The sequence below is a fragment of the Ranitomeya variabilis genome, chromosome 1 (assembly GCF_051348905.1).
Source record: "Ranitomeya variabilis isolate aRanVar5 chromosome 1, aRanVar5.hap1, whole genome shotgun sequence".
Classification (NCBI taxonomy): domain Eukaryota; kingdom Metazoa; phylum Chordata; class Amphibia; order Anura; family Dendrobatidae; genus Ranitomeya; species Ranitomeya variabilis.
In genome coordinates, this window is record NC_135232.1 from 281207702 (window position 1) to 281230686 (window position 22985).

Below are 22985 nucleotides of genomic sequence, written 5' to 3' on the forward strand. Positions count from 1 at the left end.
CTCGATTTTGGGGGTGACAGGTTCCAGTGGCACACCAGTGAGGAGGATCAATGCGTTTCAACTAAGAAGTCATATCATGAGTAAGACTTCTTAGTTGAAACGCGTTGATCCTCCTCACTGGTGTGCCAGGTGTTTGCTATGTAAACATTTTTCTTTTTGAAGAACTATTTATCGCTTTAGTTGTCTAATAAAGTCTCACAAAGTCTGAACTGCCTCCACCTCCAGCTGGATCATTTCTCTGTTTGTCACCATTTGACCTGCTCCCATTTTTGGTTTTCTTTGTGCATGTACTTGAATAAAACATTTTCACCATAAACCCAAGAGTTTGCAGTGAATTTTGATTACCTAGAGTTGAGGGATTTACAGCACATCACTCATTGACAGTGTGCACTTTAAATATTACTTCATTGCATGTCCAGATTAGTCTCAACATGCAAAGAAAAGCTCAATTTTCTAACACTAACAGAAAATGCTGGGGTAAATAAGTTATTGAACACCCCTCGTTTACCCCTAAAAGACTCTTTATTCAAACAAAAAAATGAAATAGAACTATGAGTTTATCTAAAGAGGTGTTAACTTCCATCCCTGCACTTTACGGGCATTTTAAATACTGTACATTATCCATGAGCAATTCCATAGAAACACTTCTATATAGAATTGTCTTTGTATTAGTTTACATCTGATGTGGAGACTTCAACTAAGATTGTATATAGTCTAAGATTCTATAAATCTTTTTTGTTCTAGAATGTCCAAGACAGTTCTGGGGTCCAGACTGCAAAGAAAAATGTTCCTGCCATCCTCATGGACAATGTGATGATGTAGGCGGTCAGTGCACATGCAATCCAAACCGATGGGGACCCAACTGTGAGAATGCCTGTCTCTGTAAACATGGCAAGTGTGACCAAGAGACTGGGAAATGTACTTGTGAACCGAACTGGTGGGGGCCTCAATGTGCAACTGCCTGCTACTGCAGTTCCAACTCACAGTGTGACCAAGCCACTGGAAGATGCATCTGTCAACCAGGATGGTGGGCAAGGAGCTGTAACAATCAGTGCACATGCAACAACTCACCATGTGATCAATTGACTGGACGTTGCATGTGCAGAGATCGCCTATGGGGAACACGCTGCGAACGAGTATGCCAGTGTTACAAAGGGAAATGTAATCAAGTGGATGGAACATGCACTTGTGAGCCTGGCTACAGGGGCAAATATTGCCGCGAACCATGTCCAGCGGGACTGTATGGCCAGGGCTGCAGGAGGCGGTAAGAAAACTTTACTTATTTAATTTTTTAGTCAAAGGATGGCCAGTTTGTATTATCTGATGAATTACAAGGACATTCTAAAATATTTGACAAATATTTTCGCTGAATTAATAGATTAATGGATTGATGTTATATTATTAATTTAGTCTTGTAGTTGTGACACTTAGGCTTCCCTGCATCTGTTGTGAATGTTCCAGGTCATTTTCAACTGTGTGTATTTCTGCACATGGCGCTCATACTCAATACTGAATAAGTCAAGGTGTTTTGAAACCTTTGGACCCAATTCATCAAGACTGGCATTGTCTTGATGATGAGATGTACTGGAGTTAGCCACATGTTGCACCCAAATTATTCAACTTTTCAAAACTTATTATACCAGAATACTGTTATGAAAACTTTCGTCATTAACATCTATCATCTAAGTTTAATTCCACAAATTTCCTTTTTGTTGTTGCAATATCAATGTTGAGGAGTGTGTATATATATATATATATATATATATATATATATATATATATATATATATATATAAATATATAGGTGCTGCTCACAAAATTAGAATATCATCAAAAAGTTACTTTATTTCAGTTCTTCAATACAAAAAGTGAAACTCGTATATAGAGTCATTACAAACAGCGATTTATTTGAAGTGTTTATTTCTGTTAATGTTGATAATTATGGCTTACAGCCAATGAAAACCTGAAAGTCATTACCTCAGTAAATTAGAATAATTAAGAAAAAACACCTGCAAAGTCTTCATAAGAGTTTAAAAAGGTCCCTTAGTCTATTTCAGTAGTCTCCACAATCATGGGGAAGACTGCTGACTTGACAGATGTCCAGAAAGCAGTCATTGACACACTTTACAAGGAGGATAAGACACAAAAGGTCATTGCTAAAGAAGCTGGCTGTTCACAGAATTCTGTATCCAAGCATATTAATGGAAAGTTGAGTGAAAGAAAAAAGTGTTGTAGAAAAAGGTGCACAAGCAACTGGGATAACCGCATCCTTGAAAGGATTGTTAAAAAAAGGTCATTCAAAAATTTGGGGGAGATTCACAAGAAGTGGACTGCAGCTGGAGTCATTGCTTCAAGAGCCACCGCACACTGATTTATCCAGGACATAGGCTACAAGTGTCGCATTCCTTGTGTCAAGCAACTCATGACCAATAGACAACACCAGAAGCGTCTTACCTGGGCCATGGGGAAAAAGAACTGGACTGTTGCTCAGTGATCCAAGGTGTTGTTTCAGATGAAAGTAAATTTTGCATTTGGAAATCAAGGTCCTAGAGTCTGGAGGAAGAGTGGAGAGGGACACGATCCAAGCTGCTTGAGGCCTAGTGTGAAGTTTCCACAATCAGAGATAGTTTGGGGAGCCATGTCATCTGCTGGTGTAGGTCCACTGTGTTTTATCAAGACCAAAGTCAGCGCAGCCATCTACCAGGAAATTTTAGAGCACTTCATGCTTCCCTCTGCCAGCAGGCTTTTTGGGAATGGAAATTTCATTCTCCAGCAGGACTTGGCACCTGTCCACACTGCCAAAGGTACCAGTACCTGGATTAAAAACAACAGTATCACTGTGCTTGATTGGCCAGCAAACTCACCTGACCTTAACCCCATGGAGAATCCATGGGGTATTGTCAAGAGAAGATGAGATACACCAGACCCAACAATGCAGACAAGCTGAAGGCTGCTATCAAAGCAACCTGGGCTTCCATAACAACTCAGCAGTGCCACATGCTGATCGCCTCCATGCCACGCCGCATTGATGCAGTAATTGATGCAAAAGGAGCTCCGACCAAGTTTTGAGTGCATTTGCTGAACACACATTTAATTTGGCCAACATTTCGGATTTTAAAATCATTTTTCATGCCGGTGTTATAAAGTATTCTAATTTACTGAGATAATGACTTTGGGGTTTTCATTGTCTGTAAGGCATAATCATCAACATTAACAGAAATAAACACTTAAACACTTGAAATAGATCATCTGTAATGACTCTTTATAATATATGAGTTTCAATTTTTGCATTGAAAAACTGATTTAAATTAACTTTTTGATGATATTCTAATTTTCTTAGAAGCACCTATATATGTATGTAGAAATATACATACACTGTATATATACAGCGGGTGAAATAAGTGTTGAACACATCATGGATTTTCTAAGGAAATACATTTCTAAAGGTGCTATTGACATGAAATTCTCACCAGATGTCGCTAACCCATCCTTTTCACACAGCCAAATGCATCAAACCATAGATGTCAATGAATTAAGTTATGTATAATATTGAGAAATGACCCATGGAAAAAGTATTGAACACGTCTGCTGAAATTTAATTAATACTTTGTACAAAAGCCATTGCTGGTAATGACAGTTTCAAGATGCCTCCAATATGGAGAAACTAGTCGCATGCATTGCTAAGGTGTGATTTTGGTCCATTCTTCCACACAAACACTCTTCAAATCCTGAAGGTTTCGTGGGCTCCTTCTATGAACTCTGAGCTTTAGTTCCTTACTATTGGATTCAGGTCAGATGATTGGTGGGCCATTCTAGCAGCTTTATTTTCTTTCTCTGAAACCAATTTAGAGTTTCCTTGGCTGTGAGTTTGGGATCATTGTCCTGCTGAAATGTCCACACTCGTTTCATCTTCATCACCCTGGTAGTCGACAGCAGATTTTTATCAAGAATATCCCGCTACATTTGCATTTTCATCCTTTCTTCAATCATATGAAGTTTGCCAGTGCCATACACTGAAAAACAGCCCAAGCCATGATGTTTCCACCTCCTAACTTCACTGTTGATATGGTGTTTTTGTGCGTGCAGTGCGTTTTTGCCTCCAAAGATTGTGTGTTTTATGGCATCCAAAGAGTTCAATTTTGGTCTCATCTGACCAGACTGCATTCTCTCAGTATTTCACAGGCATGTCTAAATGTTGTTTAGCAAACTTTAAAGACTTTTGAACATGTTTCTTGTTCAGTCTTGTGTTGTGTGCATACAGGTCATGGAGGTTGAGTACATTATCATTTTCTTTGAAACAATTGTACCTGCTGATTTCAGTTCTTGGTGTAGCACACATGGTCCTTGGCTCTTGAAGTACTCTTCTGATAATTTTTTTCACTTCTCTGACTGAAATCTTTCAGGGAGCATCTGGTCGAGGCCAGTTTATGGTGAAATGATGTTCTTTCCACTTCCATATTAAGGTTCCAACAATGCTCACTGGAACCTTCAGTAGTTTATAAATTCTTCTGTAACCAATGCTATCAGTGTGTTTTGCAACAATAAGGTTGTGAAGGTTTTGTGACAGCTCACTGGTTTTACTTATCTTGAGATGTTTCTTATGTGGCACACCTTGGTAATGAGAAAACTTTTTATAGGCCATATTTATTTTGCATTAAGTGGCAGTATTTCTTTCTAATTGCTGATAGATTTCAGCTGGAGTCATAACTTTCCATTACTTTTTAAACCTCTCCTTTCTTCATGTGTTCAATACTTTTTTTCCTGTGTCATTTCTCATTATTACACATAACTTAATTTATGGAAAGCTGTGGTTTGATTCCTTTGCCTGTGTGGATTGGATGGGTTGTTACCGAATCTGGTGAGAATTTTATGTCAAAAGCACCTTTAGAAATAGATTTGTTTAGAATGGTGGTGATATTTTCAAAACTTATTTCACCCCCTGAATATAGCTTCCCTAGTGACATATAGATACAGAATTTGGCAGTACTCCAATTTAAAAACCTACGGGTGTTTTTTTTTAGATTTTGGGGTGGAATATTGGTCAAAGGGGTATGCAAATGCAAATGACATCCATAATCAGCAGTACAGTAAATTGCTAATCATGTGTGTCAATGAACATAAATTCCCACCAATCCAGGTAAGAAACAGTATTCTGCAACTCAGTTCCATTTAAAGATAGTGCTTTTAACCTGCAGCATCACGTATGCAAATGAAGAAGGACTAGTCTGGCAAGAAGTTTTTTGCTCTGGACTAGTTCTGTTTCAGATTTTCTAATCTTGGCTCCTAACAGTCATGCAATGCAGGCCTAAAGTCATGCCCAGGATGGCATGATTAGAAGATCCATGGCTGAACTGGTCCAGGGCAAGGGACACCTTGCTGGATTAATCTTGTCTCATTTGCATATGCAATGCTTCAGGATTAAAGTACATTCTTAGATTATTGCATACTTAGTATGGCACATCAAACACCATGTTACAATGCAGTTATTGACATATATACCGCTATATTAGCATTTGGGAACAGTTAGGAAACCTAACACATTCCCTTTAAGTGAATGGGGTTAAGCCATAATATTACTGTACCTGTAGCTACTGGATGGCAGTGGTGGAGTATAGGAAAAATTTACAGAGAGCCTTTGTCCCTTCACTGTTGCAGTTTGTGTAGTCTCAGCAATATACTGTCACTTGCTATGATGATTGCAAAATCACTTACATTTCACCTGGGGTCGCACGAGTGATGAATCGCATCACAGGTGTGGAGAAGACGGATAACAATGATGAGCGAGCATGCTTGGATATAGCGTTATACGAGCATCCTCGCGTGTTATCGGGGTATCGTAGGTGCTTGAGTAATACAGTATGTTCGAGTCCCCGCAGCTGCATGATCCGTGGCTGTTAGGAATTGCCTAAAAAACAGCATCGAATGATGCAGCCGCCGGGACTCAAACATATTACCCGAGCACCTACGATACCCGGATAACACCTGAGCATGCTATCAATAATGGATAACTTAATTTCTCCATTGTCTGAGTCCGCGGATGTCGGACTTCACTCATATGATCTCCCAGTGCAGTCTGATGTTTCACACGTACCCAAAGACTTCAATGGGTGTATGCAAGATAAATTCCGGAGCATGTTGCAGCATGCTGCAATTTTTTTTTTCCTCATGCCGAATTGTTATGAGAAAAAAATCGCAGATCTGCACTGACCCAGAGTATAATATCTGATAAAACATCAGATAGCACTTGGTCCTTAAGGTACTGTACATTTATACCCTTGAATTGCCCAAATACTTTTTTTCTGTTATGGATTTTAGTTACAAGATGTTGAATTGAACCTGAATGAGTCAATATCAGATTTCTCTCCCCTCTAGGTGTGGTCAGTGTAAGGAACAGCAGCCATGTACCATAGCTGATGGCAGGTGCATTGCGTGTGAACCAGGCTGGAATGGGACAAAGTGTGATCAAGTTTGCTTCCATGGATTCTATGGTGATGAGTGCTCCAAAATATGTCCACCTTGCAAAGATGGACACACGTGCAACCATCTTAATGGGAAGTGTTCACATTGTAATCCTGGCTGGATAGGGGATCGGTAAGGAGAAGCATTTCTTATCTAGTATTGTAAGACATTAAGATTACTGTATATTTGTTTTCACAGTGACAGTGATGAATATGAAAGTCTAACTAATCCTGAGTGAAAAGAGACTAAAAATATAGCCCATACAAGACATTAAAAAGATAGAGTGATGAAGGCCATCCATCACTGAAGTCACTGAGAATTGTGGTTATGCACATCTAGCCAACATTTCACATAGCTGACATTCTTAGGCAAACAGGAAGTTTAAGAAGTGCCGATGAAATACAGTAATGAGAGAGTGAAAAGCCTCTTCAGATATAGATTAGATTTATTTTGTGTGCATTTGGTATTTCCACTCGATCTGAAGTCTACAGAGTTGTCTCTGCCAGTAATGCAAGCCAACATTAGGTGGAAAACAACTGTGGTGAATGACAGAAGAATTCTTTCATTGGTGAAAAGAGCTTAAAAACAGTTGGCTGGATAAAGATCTCCCACTACGGGGTAGACGTATTTGTGTCAAAGTCAACAATAAAGAGAAGACTGTACCAGAATAAATAAAAAGGGTTTACCACAAGATGTAAATCATTGGTAGGCCTCAAAAACAGTCAAGAACCATAGTTTACAAAAAAAGCATGAGTCTGTACAGTTCTGGAATGGTTAGAGATGAATTTCAAACTTAGAAGGAACTGCTTATGAACCAATGCAAGTCACCAAATTACTCAAGAATGGTGGTGGTGGTGGTGGTTAGGGCTTGGGTATGTATAACTAACCATAGAACTGGTTCCCTTGTTGAGTTGAAGGGCTTGTGGTGAATTCTCCTTCCATGGAAGTTTTCAAACAGAGGCTGGACAGACATCTGTCTGGGATGATTTAGTGAATCCTGCTTTGAGCAGGGGGTTGGACCAGATGACCCGGGAGGTCCCTTCCAACTCTACCATTCTATGATTCTATGATTCTAGGATTCTATATTGGTCTAATGCATAGATGCACAATTCCAGTCCTCAAGGTCCACCAACAGATCATGTTTTCAGGATTTCCTTAGCATTGCACAAGGTGTTGGTATCATCACCTGTGCATGTGATTAAATTATCACTTGTGCAATACTAAGGAAATCCTGAAAACATGACCTGTTGGTGGCCCTTGAGGACTGAAGTTGTGCACCCCTGGTCTAAATTATCTTCTCGTATGCAGCCATTTGCTTCAAAACAAATTAATGCTGCTTTTCAGTGTAGATGGACAATGATCAAAAAGATATGGTAAAAGCAATATGTTCAGTTATGGCCAAGATAATTACATGACCTCAGTCCTGTTGGTCATGTATTACACTTACTAAAGACAAATGTAGAGTGAAAATGTGCCAAAAACAAGTAATAACTGAAGACATCTGCTATGAGTGCCTGTGAAAGAGTCGTCACGTCAGTAAAGAAACCAGGTGTCTGGTAATGTCTGTAGGTCTCAGACTTAAAGGGAACTTGTCAGTTGGTTCATGCTGCCCAAACCACAACAGCACGATGGCCGAACGACTGCAGCTGGTTATGTTTTTCTCTGAAATTCCAGAAATTTCAGAGAAACCATAGTTTAAAGATCCATCTAGGGATTATAGGCAGAGACAAGCCTAATTTAGCACAGAAACACACCGGTCTTTCCTATATGTGTTCATCAGGAAAGATCTGTCAATCACCTAGAGCAGGGAGAAGTCAGCTGTGGGTGGTGCCAGACTAGTCTTGTCTCTTTCTGTAGTCTCCGGCCAGGCTCCGATTCATCCTTAGTTGGGGCAGCATGCATGCATGTTCCCTTTAAGCAATAACTGACTGACATGTTCCCTTTAAATGATCATTAATTCACTGCAAAGAATTCACAATGAAATATTAAAAATTACAATTTCAGTTACGATTACAAGTTTATACATTTACTTTTGAGCCTGTAAAATTGATGTGGACTATTCATTTATAGGTTGTAATTGGTTCATCTAATGTAGGTGTAAATACTCATATTATTGTAATACTTTAATTTCAACTACAATGTGCTGTGGTTGACCGCTAAATTAAAGTCACTTGATTACTTTTAGTATTATAAATACAGCATTTATTTATTTCCCGTTGTTTTCATGACACCAAATTATTTCTCAGACAAATAAAGAAGTTAATTAACCTTTCAATATGGGAGAAAATCAGAATATATACAAAAGTTCCATAGGTGTTCCACAGCCACACTTGCAAATGCGAAATAAATAGAGAACTTACACTTGAGTAGCATGTTTCCGGACAGTATGGCAATTAATAGTGTACATTTATAAGCATAGAGAAACCATTTCAGATGAAGGTCACTTCTAGTTTTGAGACTACGTCACACAAAGTTTTGGGGAACCACGCCTTTCTCATGAAACCTATGGAATTTTTGTGTATATGTATTAGGCCTCATTCAGACATCAGTGATCTTTCTTGTATGCAAAAAAAAAAAAAACAGTCCAAGTGTCATCAGTGTTTTGAATCAGATTTTCATTAGTGTTTGGTCATTGACAGTTTTTACCATCAGTGTGTCCACAGTGATTTTTACATTAGAGCATTAATCATGTATAGCACACAGATGCTACCGACTTGTATGGGTAACTTTTGTCTGTTTTTCCAATCATAAACGGACTTGTCTCCATGATTATTTTTGTGACATATTAGGGCCCGACACTGTGAAGCTTTTATGCCAATATTCTGGGGTAAAAAGTTTTGAAAAGTCGAAGAATTTTTTCACAACTGGTGGCTGCACTAAAATTATGTAAATTTGACATTCTCATTCTATTTTTGCCTAGTTCCAACAAAGTAGGCTGAGGTAGAGCAGGGCAGGGTCTTGGCGATTGCCACTCGTCAAATTTATAACGAGTGCTATGTCACAAATCTTACATACAGCTTCATACCTATGCCCTGACGCATCATATACTTGGATATATCCTATACAGATGTCCTTGATAAAGACCACCTGTTGGTCGAAACGTTGTGTGTTAATGGTTCCTTCCATTTGTTCCAGATCAAAATAAAATCTGAAAATGACTCATAGCAATACTTTTCACTCTTATCTTCATCAGTGCTGAGGTTTCCACTATATATACTACAGGATCACCATCCTTTCCTCAAAGCATAACCACTTGCACATCGGTAGTGCCGGCTTCTTCCTACGTGTGACAACTCTTACTCCTGGAGTAAGATTTGGGGTCAGGCACACAGAGTTGTATGCTGCTTGTCTGATGCTCCCGAGATGCTACTTCATGAATCAGGAGAGCCTGACTCCAGCCCTCCACCTCATCAAGTCCGATGTAAACAGTGCTGGTCTTGATGAGTCAGGCTCATAGCCCATAGTCTGCAAAAAGCATGAACATGTGACTAGCACCACAGATTTTAATGGGTACATTTTCTATCTGTGAAAATGACGGTTAGAACACGTATGAGGTCCACAGATATCTGAATGAGGCCTTAAGTGGACAACTGAGCTATGGAGTATTTATGTCTAGCCAGGAACCAAGTGCTGCAAGACTATAAAGCAACCATAAATGTAAACTACAACTACTTCATGCTGTGTTTCTAGTTTATATTTGCATCAATTGTACAATCGAGCTGGTCAATATTCAGTGAAAACTAATTTTAATATGGTAACCAGAAAGTGTGCTGACATACAGATATGGTTATGTTTGATGCCTGTACATGTATATGATTTTATGAATAAAATAATAAGAATATATTTTTTTATTTCTAGGTGTGAAACTAAATGCCGTAATGGTACATATGGAGAGAACTGTGGTTATGTCTGCTCTGACTGTTTTAATGGAGATTGCCATTTTGAGACTGGAAAGTGTCTCTGCACCGCGGGCTCTTACGGACCATAGTAAGTGTCAGAGGTTTCCTTATTTTATCACATCTGATGAAGAGGGCTACATCAATTTAAAGAGGAACGGCCAGCACTCCTGACTCGTCTGTTTTAGTACTTGCATTTTTCATGAAATTTCGCATTGTGGCACTGTTATTTCTAACAAAAAAATGATGAATAAATTGACAACTAGGTGCTACTATTCCTTTTGTCAAAGATGCATGTACTTATTCTTTCCAGGATTGTTGGCAATGATTGGACAGTACAATCCCAAACTGGTAACACCCAGTTATAGTCGTACCTTTCTAGAGCAACATCATAACACAGGCTTCTTAAAAAGGTGCCCCAGATTTGTCATATTATGGTGAAAACAATTATCTACTAAAGGGCCATGTCAACACATTCAGTATTTGGTCAGTATTTTACCTCAGTATTTGTAAGTCAAAACCAGAAGTGGAACAATCAGAGTAAATTTCCGTGGCAATTCCGGACGTGTGCACATAGCCTTATAGAAACACGTCACCACTTCTGTATTTATCACCCGCTGACCAAATACTGAACGTGTGAACGTGGACAAACAAAAGTGTCAGGAGAGCTGAAAGGTCCTCTATAAAACCTAAACATATTATGTGGTAGACAGTTTTTGCTGAATACATAAAATCCTAAAATGTGAAATGCTGCGGAATATGTTGGTGCTATAGAAAAAAATGTATTATTATTATCTCCGGCGTACAATAATAGCAGTATTGTAGTGAAATCTGCAGCATAAACTAACTGCTGCTAAGGATATTAAATCCACAGTATGCCAGTTCATGCCTATAGATATCACCACGAAGCATATGAAATGTGCAACATTTTTTGGCGTGTAAAGATTCATTTGGGAACATACCCTCAATGTTCATCCACTATGCTGTGTAGGGCAGCACATTGCAGCGCTGGAGTCCTGGGTTCAAATCCCACCAAGGACAACATCTGCATGGAGTTTGTATGTTCTCCCCGTGTTTGTGTGGGTTTCCTCCGGGTTCTCCGGTTTCCTCCCACACTCCAAAGACATACTGATAGGGAATTTAGATTGTGAGCCCCAACGGGAACAACGATGATAATGTGTGCAAACTGTAAAGCGCTGCGGAGTATGTTAGTGCTATATAAATAAAGAGATTATTATTATTATATTGCATTACTATTAAAAATGCTTTTTACTTCTACTAGCCCCACATTTCAGTGCCTATTCAGCCATTTGTTAGAGCTCACACACTAAAGGGGTTTTCCATTTTTCGAAAAGTGGACCTTAAATAATTCTTGTATTGTAAAATAACAAAGACCGATAGCTCTCCCCCTCCCTAATGCCGGCTCCCTGTTGCTGCTATGGTCTCTGTGTTTTGGCTGTAGTGGTGATGTGCGATGTGACATCAATCACTGAGCTCAGTGGCTCAGCCCATATACACAGCCGCTGAGCTCAGTGATTGGCTGCAGTGGTGATGTGCACTGTCGATGTGATGTCACCACTGCAGCCGAAACACTGGAGTAGAAGTGGGGAGCTTGCGCTGAAGAGTGGAAGGGTGAGTATTATCAGTCTTTGTTTTTGGATCGGAGAGGTCCACAGGTGAACTAGCCCATAGGAATATACCCTCAACTTTTAATGTTTTATCCACCCAGCTCTGTATTTTGTATTTTTTCTTCTTATAATTATTATTTTTATTATCATCTGTTAGGAAACAGAAATGACTAATGACATGAAAATGTATAGCTTGTAGAGGAAATGTGAGATATCTTGTCTACCCAATGGCACGGTCTGCTGCTCTGTCTTCCCCAATTTTCCACTGCAGCTCACAATGTTCGGATTGGATTCTATGTAAGCACAAGCCCATCACAAGCTCACCGGGAAGCCATTGTATTTCAAAATCTCTCTTGCAGCAAAAATAGAATAGTAATATGAGAAAAGCAATTAAGCTACTCTTGAGAAATAAATACAGAATTATATAAATAATATACAGTATATGAAATAATAAATACACATAAATAATAAAAACAGAACTATAATATACTGATCCAAATAAGGGATTAGAAAATGTAAGTAGGCATCAGATTAGTTACCATAAGGTAACAACACTGGACTTTCTCTTATTTTGCTATTACACTTTTTTACCGATGGTTAAGTTAATATCATTTGCAGAAATTGACACTAGATAGTGACTGATTCACCAAAGTGCTTGATGGCAATTTTCTAGCATAAAACACTTTGAAAGGTCTTAAAATTTTTGCGCAATGCGAAGTTGCATAACAATTTTGCATCTTTTCGTGTTTTCCATCCAGCTCTGCCATAGTGGGCTCAACATTGGCGGTGCGGGGAATTGCGGTTCCTGCCTAATTTATCAAAAGTTACACCACTTAAGTGTTATAGCTTATGCCAGAAAAGTTATTCCAGTCCCTGACTGAAGTAGCATTTCTGGCGAGGCACACGGAGGCAATTCTTGCCACAGATAAGTTGCGCCAGATTCATTAAATGGCATGCACTTCTAACTTAATTTGGTGCTTCTTATTCCTGCACGCCCATCATTAAGACTCTCATGTACAATGCAGTGTTAATGAATTGTCCCCATAGACGCTGCCGGAAAGTAAAACAAGGGATGCTGGTGACCTAAGGAAACATGCAAAATATGGTTGGCTCCAGGCTTGGACTGGCCCACCGGGGAGCAGGTGAATCCACTGGTGGGCCCCTGTGCAGAAATGCTTTAAGCAGTGGTTTACACAACATACTTGATTTACTGACATAGACAAGACAGTACCTCCTCAGTCATTCATTCCTTTATTCAATCACTCATTCATTCAACAAACTATCCAGTGTATTTTTATGTAGAAGAAAGAAAGGTACATTTGTGACTGAGGGTCAGGTAATATTTCCAAGGACTGTAGCTGAAGAGTCATCCCCAAAGTCAATATTACTGGGGGGGGAAAGGGTGCCCAGTAGCCCAGTCTGAAACTGGTTGGTTCTGTACCGTATTCTATCACTGTTCCCCTTTAATTTTATCAATAGTTACTGTCTGGGTTGTTTGTTTGCAAGTCTAACACATTTTATAGTCTTCATTTCAGTGCCAAAAGTTATTAGGCAATCATTCATGTTTAGTGCATGATCTGCGAAAAGGTAATCAGCTTCATTTAAATATAAATGACTTGTGCAGAGATAATCTGAAGGTCTGAACAACTTCCATGTATTTTGTGAGCTTCTCGGGGAGTTATGTGGGCCTGTTTAGCAGATTAAAGTTAGTCTTATAGAAAAGATGAATGCAAGGCATGGTTTTATAAGTAGGAACATATGATAGGATATTCGGTGACATTTCCTAATGTACATTATGGGAAAGTAACCAAGTAAGGTCAAGGGTCGAATAACTGAGGAATCAGAACAAGCTTTATGGTGCTTTCAACTGCACTAACTTTAGCTCATAAACTATGATTCATGTGTTAAAAACATAAAAACATTAAAAGATGTGAACGAATCTGACCAGTTATGCATCACTATGGAGGCATCTTCATTATAAAATGTCATCCATGACCCAGAACATTGTATAGGGAAACCTTATTATCTTACAATTAGGAAAATGTTATTAATGCACAAAATTATACATATCTGATCAAAGCATTACAGAACAAATTATCTAGGCATTTACCACCAGGTGTAGCCGAAAAATAAAGAGACCGCCAGTAATTGTCAGGACAAGACGTGAAACATGTTTTTCAGCCATTTCTCAATTGTTGCTGTTTTTTTCTTAGCTTTTTTGTGCCTCTTTTCTTCATACTTCTGATTGACAGATTAGGCATTGATAGTTTTCATGCCCCTATATTTCTATGTAACTAGATTTATTATTTAGGGGTTCGGCAGAATAGTAATTGCACTTTGAGAGTATTATTTCACTTTATCAAACGTAATTGCTACCAGATTTTCAAAATTGATAAAATATGTCTCACTTATCCTAATGTAACTGTTTTATGAAGGTAAATACTGCAGTGTATTCTACTTTTTTTGCAGCTCAATGTTTTGTATTGCAATTAATCACAAAAAAACAAAAAGGGCTAATTTATCACCACATCTTTATTTAGTATTATACTCACCAGTGGCATTCCAGGCTTTGACTTCTGCCCACTTGTTCCTCCCTGCTGGTAGAGAGTGTCTATGGTTAAGCATAGTGTGACCTTTTCCCTTGACCCTTTGCATAATGTTTCCGTTTTGTCACGTGTACTTCTACAGTTCACAACAGGGCCAGATTTACTAGTGTCATTCCATCTCATACATCTCATCTCTGCAACTCCTTCAGTCATTAGTGCATGATTCCGTTCTGTCATTATTATCCCTAGTAAATATCCATAAAAGAGGTTGTCTTGGTCAACAAAAAATACTGTTTTCAAGTAGCGACACCACCATTTCACATGGACTACTGGTGAGTTTGTTAGGTCCAACATATGGGTTTGATCACCCATACACACCAACAGTATAATATAAATTGCTCCTGGTGGTGTGGATCCTTTATCCTGGGTCTCATGACTGTATTCTGTAGAACCCTCTGTAGTTTAGAAGCATATAACGATACATGCCCTCAGATCATCCCTACTTTAGGGTATAGCCCCTCATGGTGAGAACCATATTTATGGCTTTGCTTTCATCCACTCTCCAGGAAATCACCCCAGTGGACCTCATAAACTTATCATTCCTCTGTCTGTTCAGCTTTATTTAACCTAAAGTTGAATACGAAGTATCTATGAACCACTAACACCAGAAGATAAAATCAATAAAGTTTATTGAACATGAATTTAAAAAAAAACATGTTTCACCAGAAATAAAGGACATATTGGCCTGCTGTTGGGCTGCTGCACTCTTACTTCCTTCCCTCAGACAAGTGGAAGAAGTTAGAGCGCAGTAGTCCAATAACAGCCCCTGATTGGCTGCAAGGCTTACGTGGCATAACGATGTCCCAGGAAACCCACCAGTGTGGAAGATGAGTATATGTTTGTTTTACATTACAACGGGGGGACTTCTTAATTTATGGTAGTGGTTATCCCCTTAAATAGCAAACAATATGATATAATTATTGATATATTCCTGTATTACTGAATTATAGGGTATAATATAAGTGAAGATTCCAGAACTATCAATGCTATTTGGCCATATAACTAACTTAGCTATAACTAAGAAAGAACATATTTGGCTTTAAAATTCAATTTACGGTAACATAATTTTCAGGTTTCTTTAGCTAGCCTGTCTCTTCTATAAAACAAATGGAGACAATAAAGTAGGAATTCATTAAAAAAATGCAATTTGTTAACTGTTCTGACAGGTTCAGGGCGACGTTCACATCTCTTCCATATACAGCAACAGTTTCTGTCAAATTTCCCCTCTTAAGTTGAGTTTCATTAAATACACAATATTCTCATACATGTGGTTATGATTACTTCAGTATTTACCTAGCACAACCTCCAGGTTAAAGCGCAGCTTATAAATTACTTCTATAAATTTTCTCAGCAGGGTTTGCTTACATCTGCTTATTCATTAAAAGCCCCTCCAATAGCAGAGCTGTACATGTGAGCAGATGCAGGTATATACAGAAACAGCATGCCCGGCTCCACACCGCACAAGCGCTAGGAGCAAAACCAGATCTGAAAATGACCTAACATTGCTGCCTTTTTATTTGGATCACCTGTATATTATTTATGAGGAAAGGATAACTGTAGACTGTTGGCTGATTGTAATTGCTTTTCTACATGGAAAATAAAGTACTGCTTACATTAAATATTCTGATTTATTGAGTTTTAAAATATGTTAAATGGTCTATATTAAACTATTTTTTAATAATGGAAACATTTTTTTAAAGGGCATCATATGACTTGATTCTACGTGAAACAGCATCTTGTAATGTTCAGTCTATGTACCAAACCATTACTTAAAGAAGCACTTCCATCAAAGCTTTTATCCCCTTAGTATATTGCAGTCATCATACTATATGGCACTTTGTACTTACAACTGCTCATTTTGCCCTTCTACCCAGTTATTACTTCTGTTTTCCTTTTGGATAATTACATCATGTGATTAAAAACAGACTAGCTGAATCCTTCAAAGCTCTATGTAGAAATTGCGTGAGTCATCCCCTTCTACAACTCCTGACCCAACTGCTCTGCTCCTCCCCCCTGCCAGGGATTTTGCAGTGATGTAAAATTGTAGCTTTAATGATGACTCATTCATGAAAATTTTACCTCCAACCAACTGGGCTTATACCACAGAACATATTTGTTTGTGTTTGCTTTTCTTCCGCCAATGTTGGCCAGTCTTGATGAGTTGGCCCCTTCATGTTTGTATTTTTCTAATAAAGCCATTTTCTTATTATATTGGATATCACAACTATAATAATGACCTAGACATTTACCTTGTAGAGCAGAAAAATATACAGTAGATGAGATCCAGCACTCCAGCTCTGGCATTTCTTAGTTGCCATCCTTTGTTTCAAGACAAGTCCACATGTTTGTGCCTTTCAATCAGTAAGCTGAAGACACTTTCACTCTATCCCATCTTCAGTCTCGGAGGAGAGCAGCACTTGGCTAAGCTTTCTCGCCTCTTCATTTTAGCACCCAGACTCAAACTTTCCATGATCATAACTTCTGACAGGTCTCTATGTGCAGTCACACTTTTAATTAACTATCTCACAGCATGGTTTTCATACTTTTAGACTGGTAAAGTTATATTACCTTTTTCAAATCTTTCATTTTGGAAATTTGTAGAATTCTGTTGATTTTTTGCCAAGATTTGTCTGACTCTCATAGAGAGCGAATATTTGTTCAATTATCAAAATTCTTGATATCATTCTCCCCAGATAGGTATATAATGAGAGACAGTGACTTGCTTAAAATCATTATTAACCCCTTCATGACCTTGGAGTTTTCCGTTTTTTTGCTCTTCTTTTTCCCCAGAGCCTGGGCTTGTTTTTAGCCAGACGAGTTGTACTTTTGAAAGACATCATTAGTTTTACCATATCATGTACTGGAAAATGGGAAAAAATCAAAAGTGTGGTGAAATTGCAAAAAAAGTGCAATTCCACAATTGTTTTTTGAGGGTTTTTTTTTTTAGTGTTCATTAAATGCTAAAACTGACCTGCTATTATGATTCTCCAGGTCATTACAAGTTCACAGATACCAGACATGTATAGGTACTTTTTTATTTAAGTGGTAAAAAAAAAATCCAAATAGCGCCATTTCCGAGACCTGTAGCATCTCCATTTATTGGGATCTGAGGTTGAGTGAGGGCTTATTCTTTGTACGTCGAGCTGACGATTTTATTGATACCATTTTGGGGTAGATACGATATTTTGATTGCCTGTTATTACATTTTATTGCAATGTTGCGGCAACCAATAAAATACATTTTGGCGGTTTTAATTTTTTCCTTGTTACACTGATTGCCAATCAGATTCATTCTTTTTAATTTTGATAGATCATGTGTTTGATACATTGCAGCGATACCAAGTATGTGTATTTTTTGTATTGTTTTATTTTGAATGGGGCTAAAGGGGGGTGACTTTAACTTTTATATTTTTTAAAGTTTTTGAAATATTTTACAAATTTTTTTTTTTACTTGCTTTAGTAGTCTCCATGGGAGACTAGAAGCTATGATCATCCAATCGTCTGTGCTACACATAGCAGGTCTAAAATGATTATCTGCTATTGCAGCGCTAACAGAGTGGTGTTCTGCGGACCTCGACTTGTCATGCCTAACCCATCGGTGCATCGTGGTCATGTGACACGGGCACCGATGGGCAGGATTAGTGACATGTTTATACATAGTAACATAGTTATTAAGGTTGAAGGAAAACTTTAAGTCCATCTAGTTCAACCCATAGCCTAACCTAACATGCCCTAACATGTTGATCCAGAGGAAGGCAAAAAAAAACCATGTGGCAAAGAGTAAGCTCCACACTGGGGAAAAAATTCCCTCCCGACTCCACATACGGCAATCAGACTAGTTCCCTGGATCAATGCCCTATCAAGGAATCTAGTGTATATACCCTGTAACATTATACTTTTCAAGAAAGGCATCCAGTCCCCTCTTAAATTTTAGTAATTAATCACTCATTACAACATCATATGGCAAAGAGTTCCATAGTCTCGCTGCTCTTACAGTAAAGAATCTGCGTCTGTTATTATGCTTAAACCTTCTTTCCTCCAGACGCAGAGGATGCCCCCTTGTCCCTGTCTCAGGTACTGTACACAGTATTCTAAGTGTGGTCGCACTAGTGACTTGTATAGTGGTACAATTATGTTCTCCTCATGAGCATCTATGCCTCTTTTAATGCATCCCATTATTTTATTTGCCTTTGTAGCAGCTGCCTGACACTGGCCACTAAATGTGAGTTTGTCATCCACCCATACACCCAGGACGTTTTCATTGACGGTTTTGCCCAGTGTTTTACAATTAAGCACATAGTTATACATCTTATTACTTCTACCCAAGTGCATGACCTTACATTTATCCCCATTTAAGCTCATTTGCTATTTATCAGCCCAAGCTTCTAGTTTACATAAATCCTCCTGTAACATAAAATTGTCCTCCTCTGTATTGATTACCCTGCAGAGTTTAGTGTAATCTGCAAATATTGAAATTCTGCTCTGTATGCCCCCTACAAGGTCATTAATAAATATGTTAAAAAGAAGAGGGCCCAATACTGACCCTGTGGTACCCCACTGCTAACCGCGACCCAGTCCGAGTGTGCTCCATTAATAACCACCCTTTGTTTCATATCCCTGAGCCAGCTCTCAACCCACTTACACATATTTTCTCCTATCCCCATTATTCTCATTTTATGTATCAACCTTTTGTCTGACACCATATCAAAAGCTTTTGAAAAGTCCATATACACTATGTCCACTGCGTTCCCTTGGTCCAGTCCGGAACTTACCTCTTCATAGAAACTGATCAGATTAGTCTGACAGGAACGGTCACTAGTAAACCCATGTTGATATTGGGTTATGAGGTTATTCCTCTTCAGATACTCCAGTATAGCATCCCTTAGAATGCCCTCCAGGATTTTACCCACAGTAGAGGTTAAGGTTACTGGCCTATAATTTCCGAGTTCAGTTTTGGTCCCCTTTTTGAATATTGGCACCACATTATTATGGAGTCTTTAAAGATTACAAATAATGGTCTATCAATGACTGTACTTAATTCCTGCAGTACTCGGGGGTGTATCCCATCCGGGCCCGGAGATTTGTCAATTTTAGTGATTTTTAGACGCTGCTGGGTTAAGCAGGTGACATTTAATGGGGAATTTTTGTTATCACTGATCATATTGTCTGCCATGGGATTTTCTTGTGTAAATACTGATGAAAAAAAGTCATTTAGCATATTGGCTTTTTCCTCATCCTCATCCACCATTTCACCCAGACTATTTTTAAGGGGGCCAACACTATCATTTTTTAGTTTCTTACTATTTATGTAGTTAAAGAATATTGTGGGATTATTTTTACTCTCTCTGGCAATGAGTCTCTCTGTCTCAATCTTTGCTGCCTTGATTTGCTTTTTACAGAGTTTATTTAATTTTCTGTGTTTATTTAATGCCTCATCACCATCTACTTCCTTTAATTCTCTAAATGCTTTCTTTTTGTCACTTATTGCGCCCCTTACAGCTCTATTTAGCCATATTGGTTTCCTCCTATTTCTAGTATGTTTATTCCCATACGGTATATACTGTGCACAGGTCCTATCCAGGATGCTAATAAACGTCTCCCATTTTCTTTGTGTATTTTTATGTCTCAGGATATTGTCCCAGTTAATTGCACCAAGATCATCTCTCCTCCTTTGGAAATTTGCCCTCCTGAAGTTTAGAGTCCTTGTAACCCCTCTACTACACATCTTATTAAAGGATACATGAAAACTTATTATTTTGTGATAACTATTCCCCAAGTGACCCCCAAACCTAATATTTGATATGCGGTCTGGCCTGTTTGCTAATATTAGGTCTAGCAGTGGCCCCCCTTCTTGTTGGGTCCTGAACCAGTTGTGAAAGGTAATTGTCTCCCATAGTTGTCAAAAACCGATTACCTTTGCTGGAACTGCAGGATTCTGTTCCCCAATCTATTTCAGGGTAGCTGAAGTCCGAGGATATTCTCCGTTGCTTCCATTATTTTTGGAGACTTATAACTAACCCCTATCAGTAACTTATTATTTTTTCCCCCTCCCCTTATCTCCACCCACAGAGACTCTAAATTTTTATTAAATTCACCTATATTATCACACAGGATGGGTTTTAAGGACGATTTTACATATAGACACACCCCTCCCCCTCGCTTATCTGTACGGTCATTTCTGAACAGACTATAGTCCTGCAAGTTAACAGCCCAGTCATGGCTCTCATCCAGCCATGTTTCAGATATTCCCACCATGTCATAATTATGTTCCAACAACATTAATTCTAATTCCTCCATTCTGTTGGCGAGACTTCTGGCATTAGTATACATGCACTTTATGTATCTATCTGAACCTCTATTCTTTCTTAAATTATTAACTGTTCTAACCCCACCCCCCATGCCACCGCCACGCTCAATTTAATTATTTGTGCCCAGGTCTTTATCTGCACTATCTTCCCCTCCTATAAAATGAATACCCTCCCCCAATCCCTAGTTTAAACACTCCTCCAACCTTCTAGCCATTTTCTCCCCCAGCACAGTTGCACCTTCCCCATTGAGGTGCAGCCCGTCCCTAGCATAGAACCTGTAGCCAACTGAGAAGTCGGCCCAGTTCTCCAGGAACCCAAACCCCTCCTTCCTACACCAATTCTTGAGCCACTTATTAACCTCCGTAATCTACCATTACCTCTCTGGCGTGGCACGTGGTACAGGCAGTATTTAGGAAAATACCACCCTGGAGGTCCTTGCTTTCAGCTTGCAGACTAATTCCCTGAGATCATCTTTAAGGACCTTCCACCTACCTCTAACTTTGTCATTTGTGCCAATGTGCACCATGACCGCTGGGTCCTCACCAATCCCTCCCAGTATTCTGTCCGCCCGATCAGCGATGTGTCGGACTCGAGCGCCAGGTAGGCAGCACACCGTTCGACGATCCCTGTCTTTGTGACAGATTGCCCTATCTGTTCCCCTAATAATTGAATCCCCCACTACCAGCACCTGTCTGGCCTGCACTGCTCTCTTATTTCCCCCCTTACTGGAGCAGACACTCCTCTGGTTTTCAGAGAACATGCCTGGCTGCAGCAGTGCTACCCCTGTACTGGCACCCCCCTCATCTGCCAACTAAGCAAACTTATTGGGGTGTGCCAGATCAGGACTAGCCTCCCTGGCACTCTTCCTTCTACCCTGCTTCCTAACTGTCACCCAGCTTGCTGCTTCACTGTCCTGCAGCTCCATCCTACCATCCCCCCATCTGTCCCATTGAGCGTCTGCTCAGTGAGCAGAAGACTCCTTTCCATATTGTCTATGGATCTCAGTGTTGCCAGCTGCACATTTAGATCTAGTATCTTGGCTTCCAAATGCACAATGTGCTCACATCTCACACAACAGTTTTCCCCCTCGACCAGCTGCTCAAGGATTGCATACATGTGGCAAGATGTGCACTGGATGGCATTAATAATAGTGGAGCACATTTCCTAATGGGGATTGCACCACACAGAAACGTTAAATGAAAATAAATACAAAGTATTAATAAAATATAGACAGCAATTCAGTAATTCCTTCCTTGGAAACTCCCTGAATCCAAAGTCACAGAATCACAAGTCACACTTGCCGCCGTTCACACTTACGCTCAGGTCACACTCAGCTCACTCACACTCGCTAAGCTGAAGATTTAAAGAGTTTTTTTTCCCCTTAGCAGCAATCCACCTTGCTGTTCAATGCACTTCCAAAAGGACTTGAGCCCCATCCAGCTGCCCCTTATTATCCCTTAATTATGAGCCCCCACCCTAAATTAACCCCTTGTGAATATAGCTATTCCCAATTCAGCAACTCACACCAATTCACACTAGTATTTGTTAAAGGTTTTCCAAATACCTTATGGCGCTGTCATGTTAAGTGCCGCTGTCAAGAATTGACAGCGGCATTTAAAATGTTAATAGCTGCTGGTGAATCGCGATTCCACCCTCCTCTGTTAGGAGCACATGTCATCTGATGAAATCAGCTGATATGTGCCAGAAACCATTAGGTCTCAGCGCCGGAGACCGCATGTTGTGCAGGGATACCACCTAGGCCGTATATATACATCACAGGTCATGAAAAGGTTCAGTTTGAATAATTTTAACATGTAATTGTGGAATTCTTTCCTTTAAAGGGGTCATCCTATCTAAAACAAGAAGTCTGCAGTCACTTTATGTGATTCTAGACTTGTGAATCCTGACACAGCACACACTGCATACTGTTTGGGTTTTCCAGTTTTGGTATGGAAAACGGCGGCAAACTCAAACCCACAGTCCAATGAAATGGGTGCAGCCTTGCTCAATGCAAGTATATTGAGCCAGGCCAGAAACAGTCTAGTTCATTGTGGCCGGTAGTTTGCATGTCGCATACCTGTGGTCCCAT

The 22985-nt window shown here is 39.3% G+C and overlaps 1 protein-coding gene across 1 annotated transcript in view; it reads left to right on the forward strand.

The window, feature by feature from the left end:
• Positions 1–22985, forward strand: part of SCARF2 (scavenger receptor class F member 2) — a 289269-nt gene that overhangs the window by 167614 nt on the left and 98670 nt on the right. The window contains exons 4-6 of the mRNA XM_077294985.1: positions 745–1264; positions 6373–6591; positions 10318–10446. Of these exons, the coding sequence (XP_077151100.1) occupies positions 745–1264; positions 6373–6591; positions 10318–10446 (868 nt within the window). The remainder of the gene's footprint in view (positions 1–744; positions 1265–6372; positions 6592–10317; positions 10447–22985) is intronic.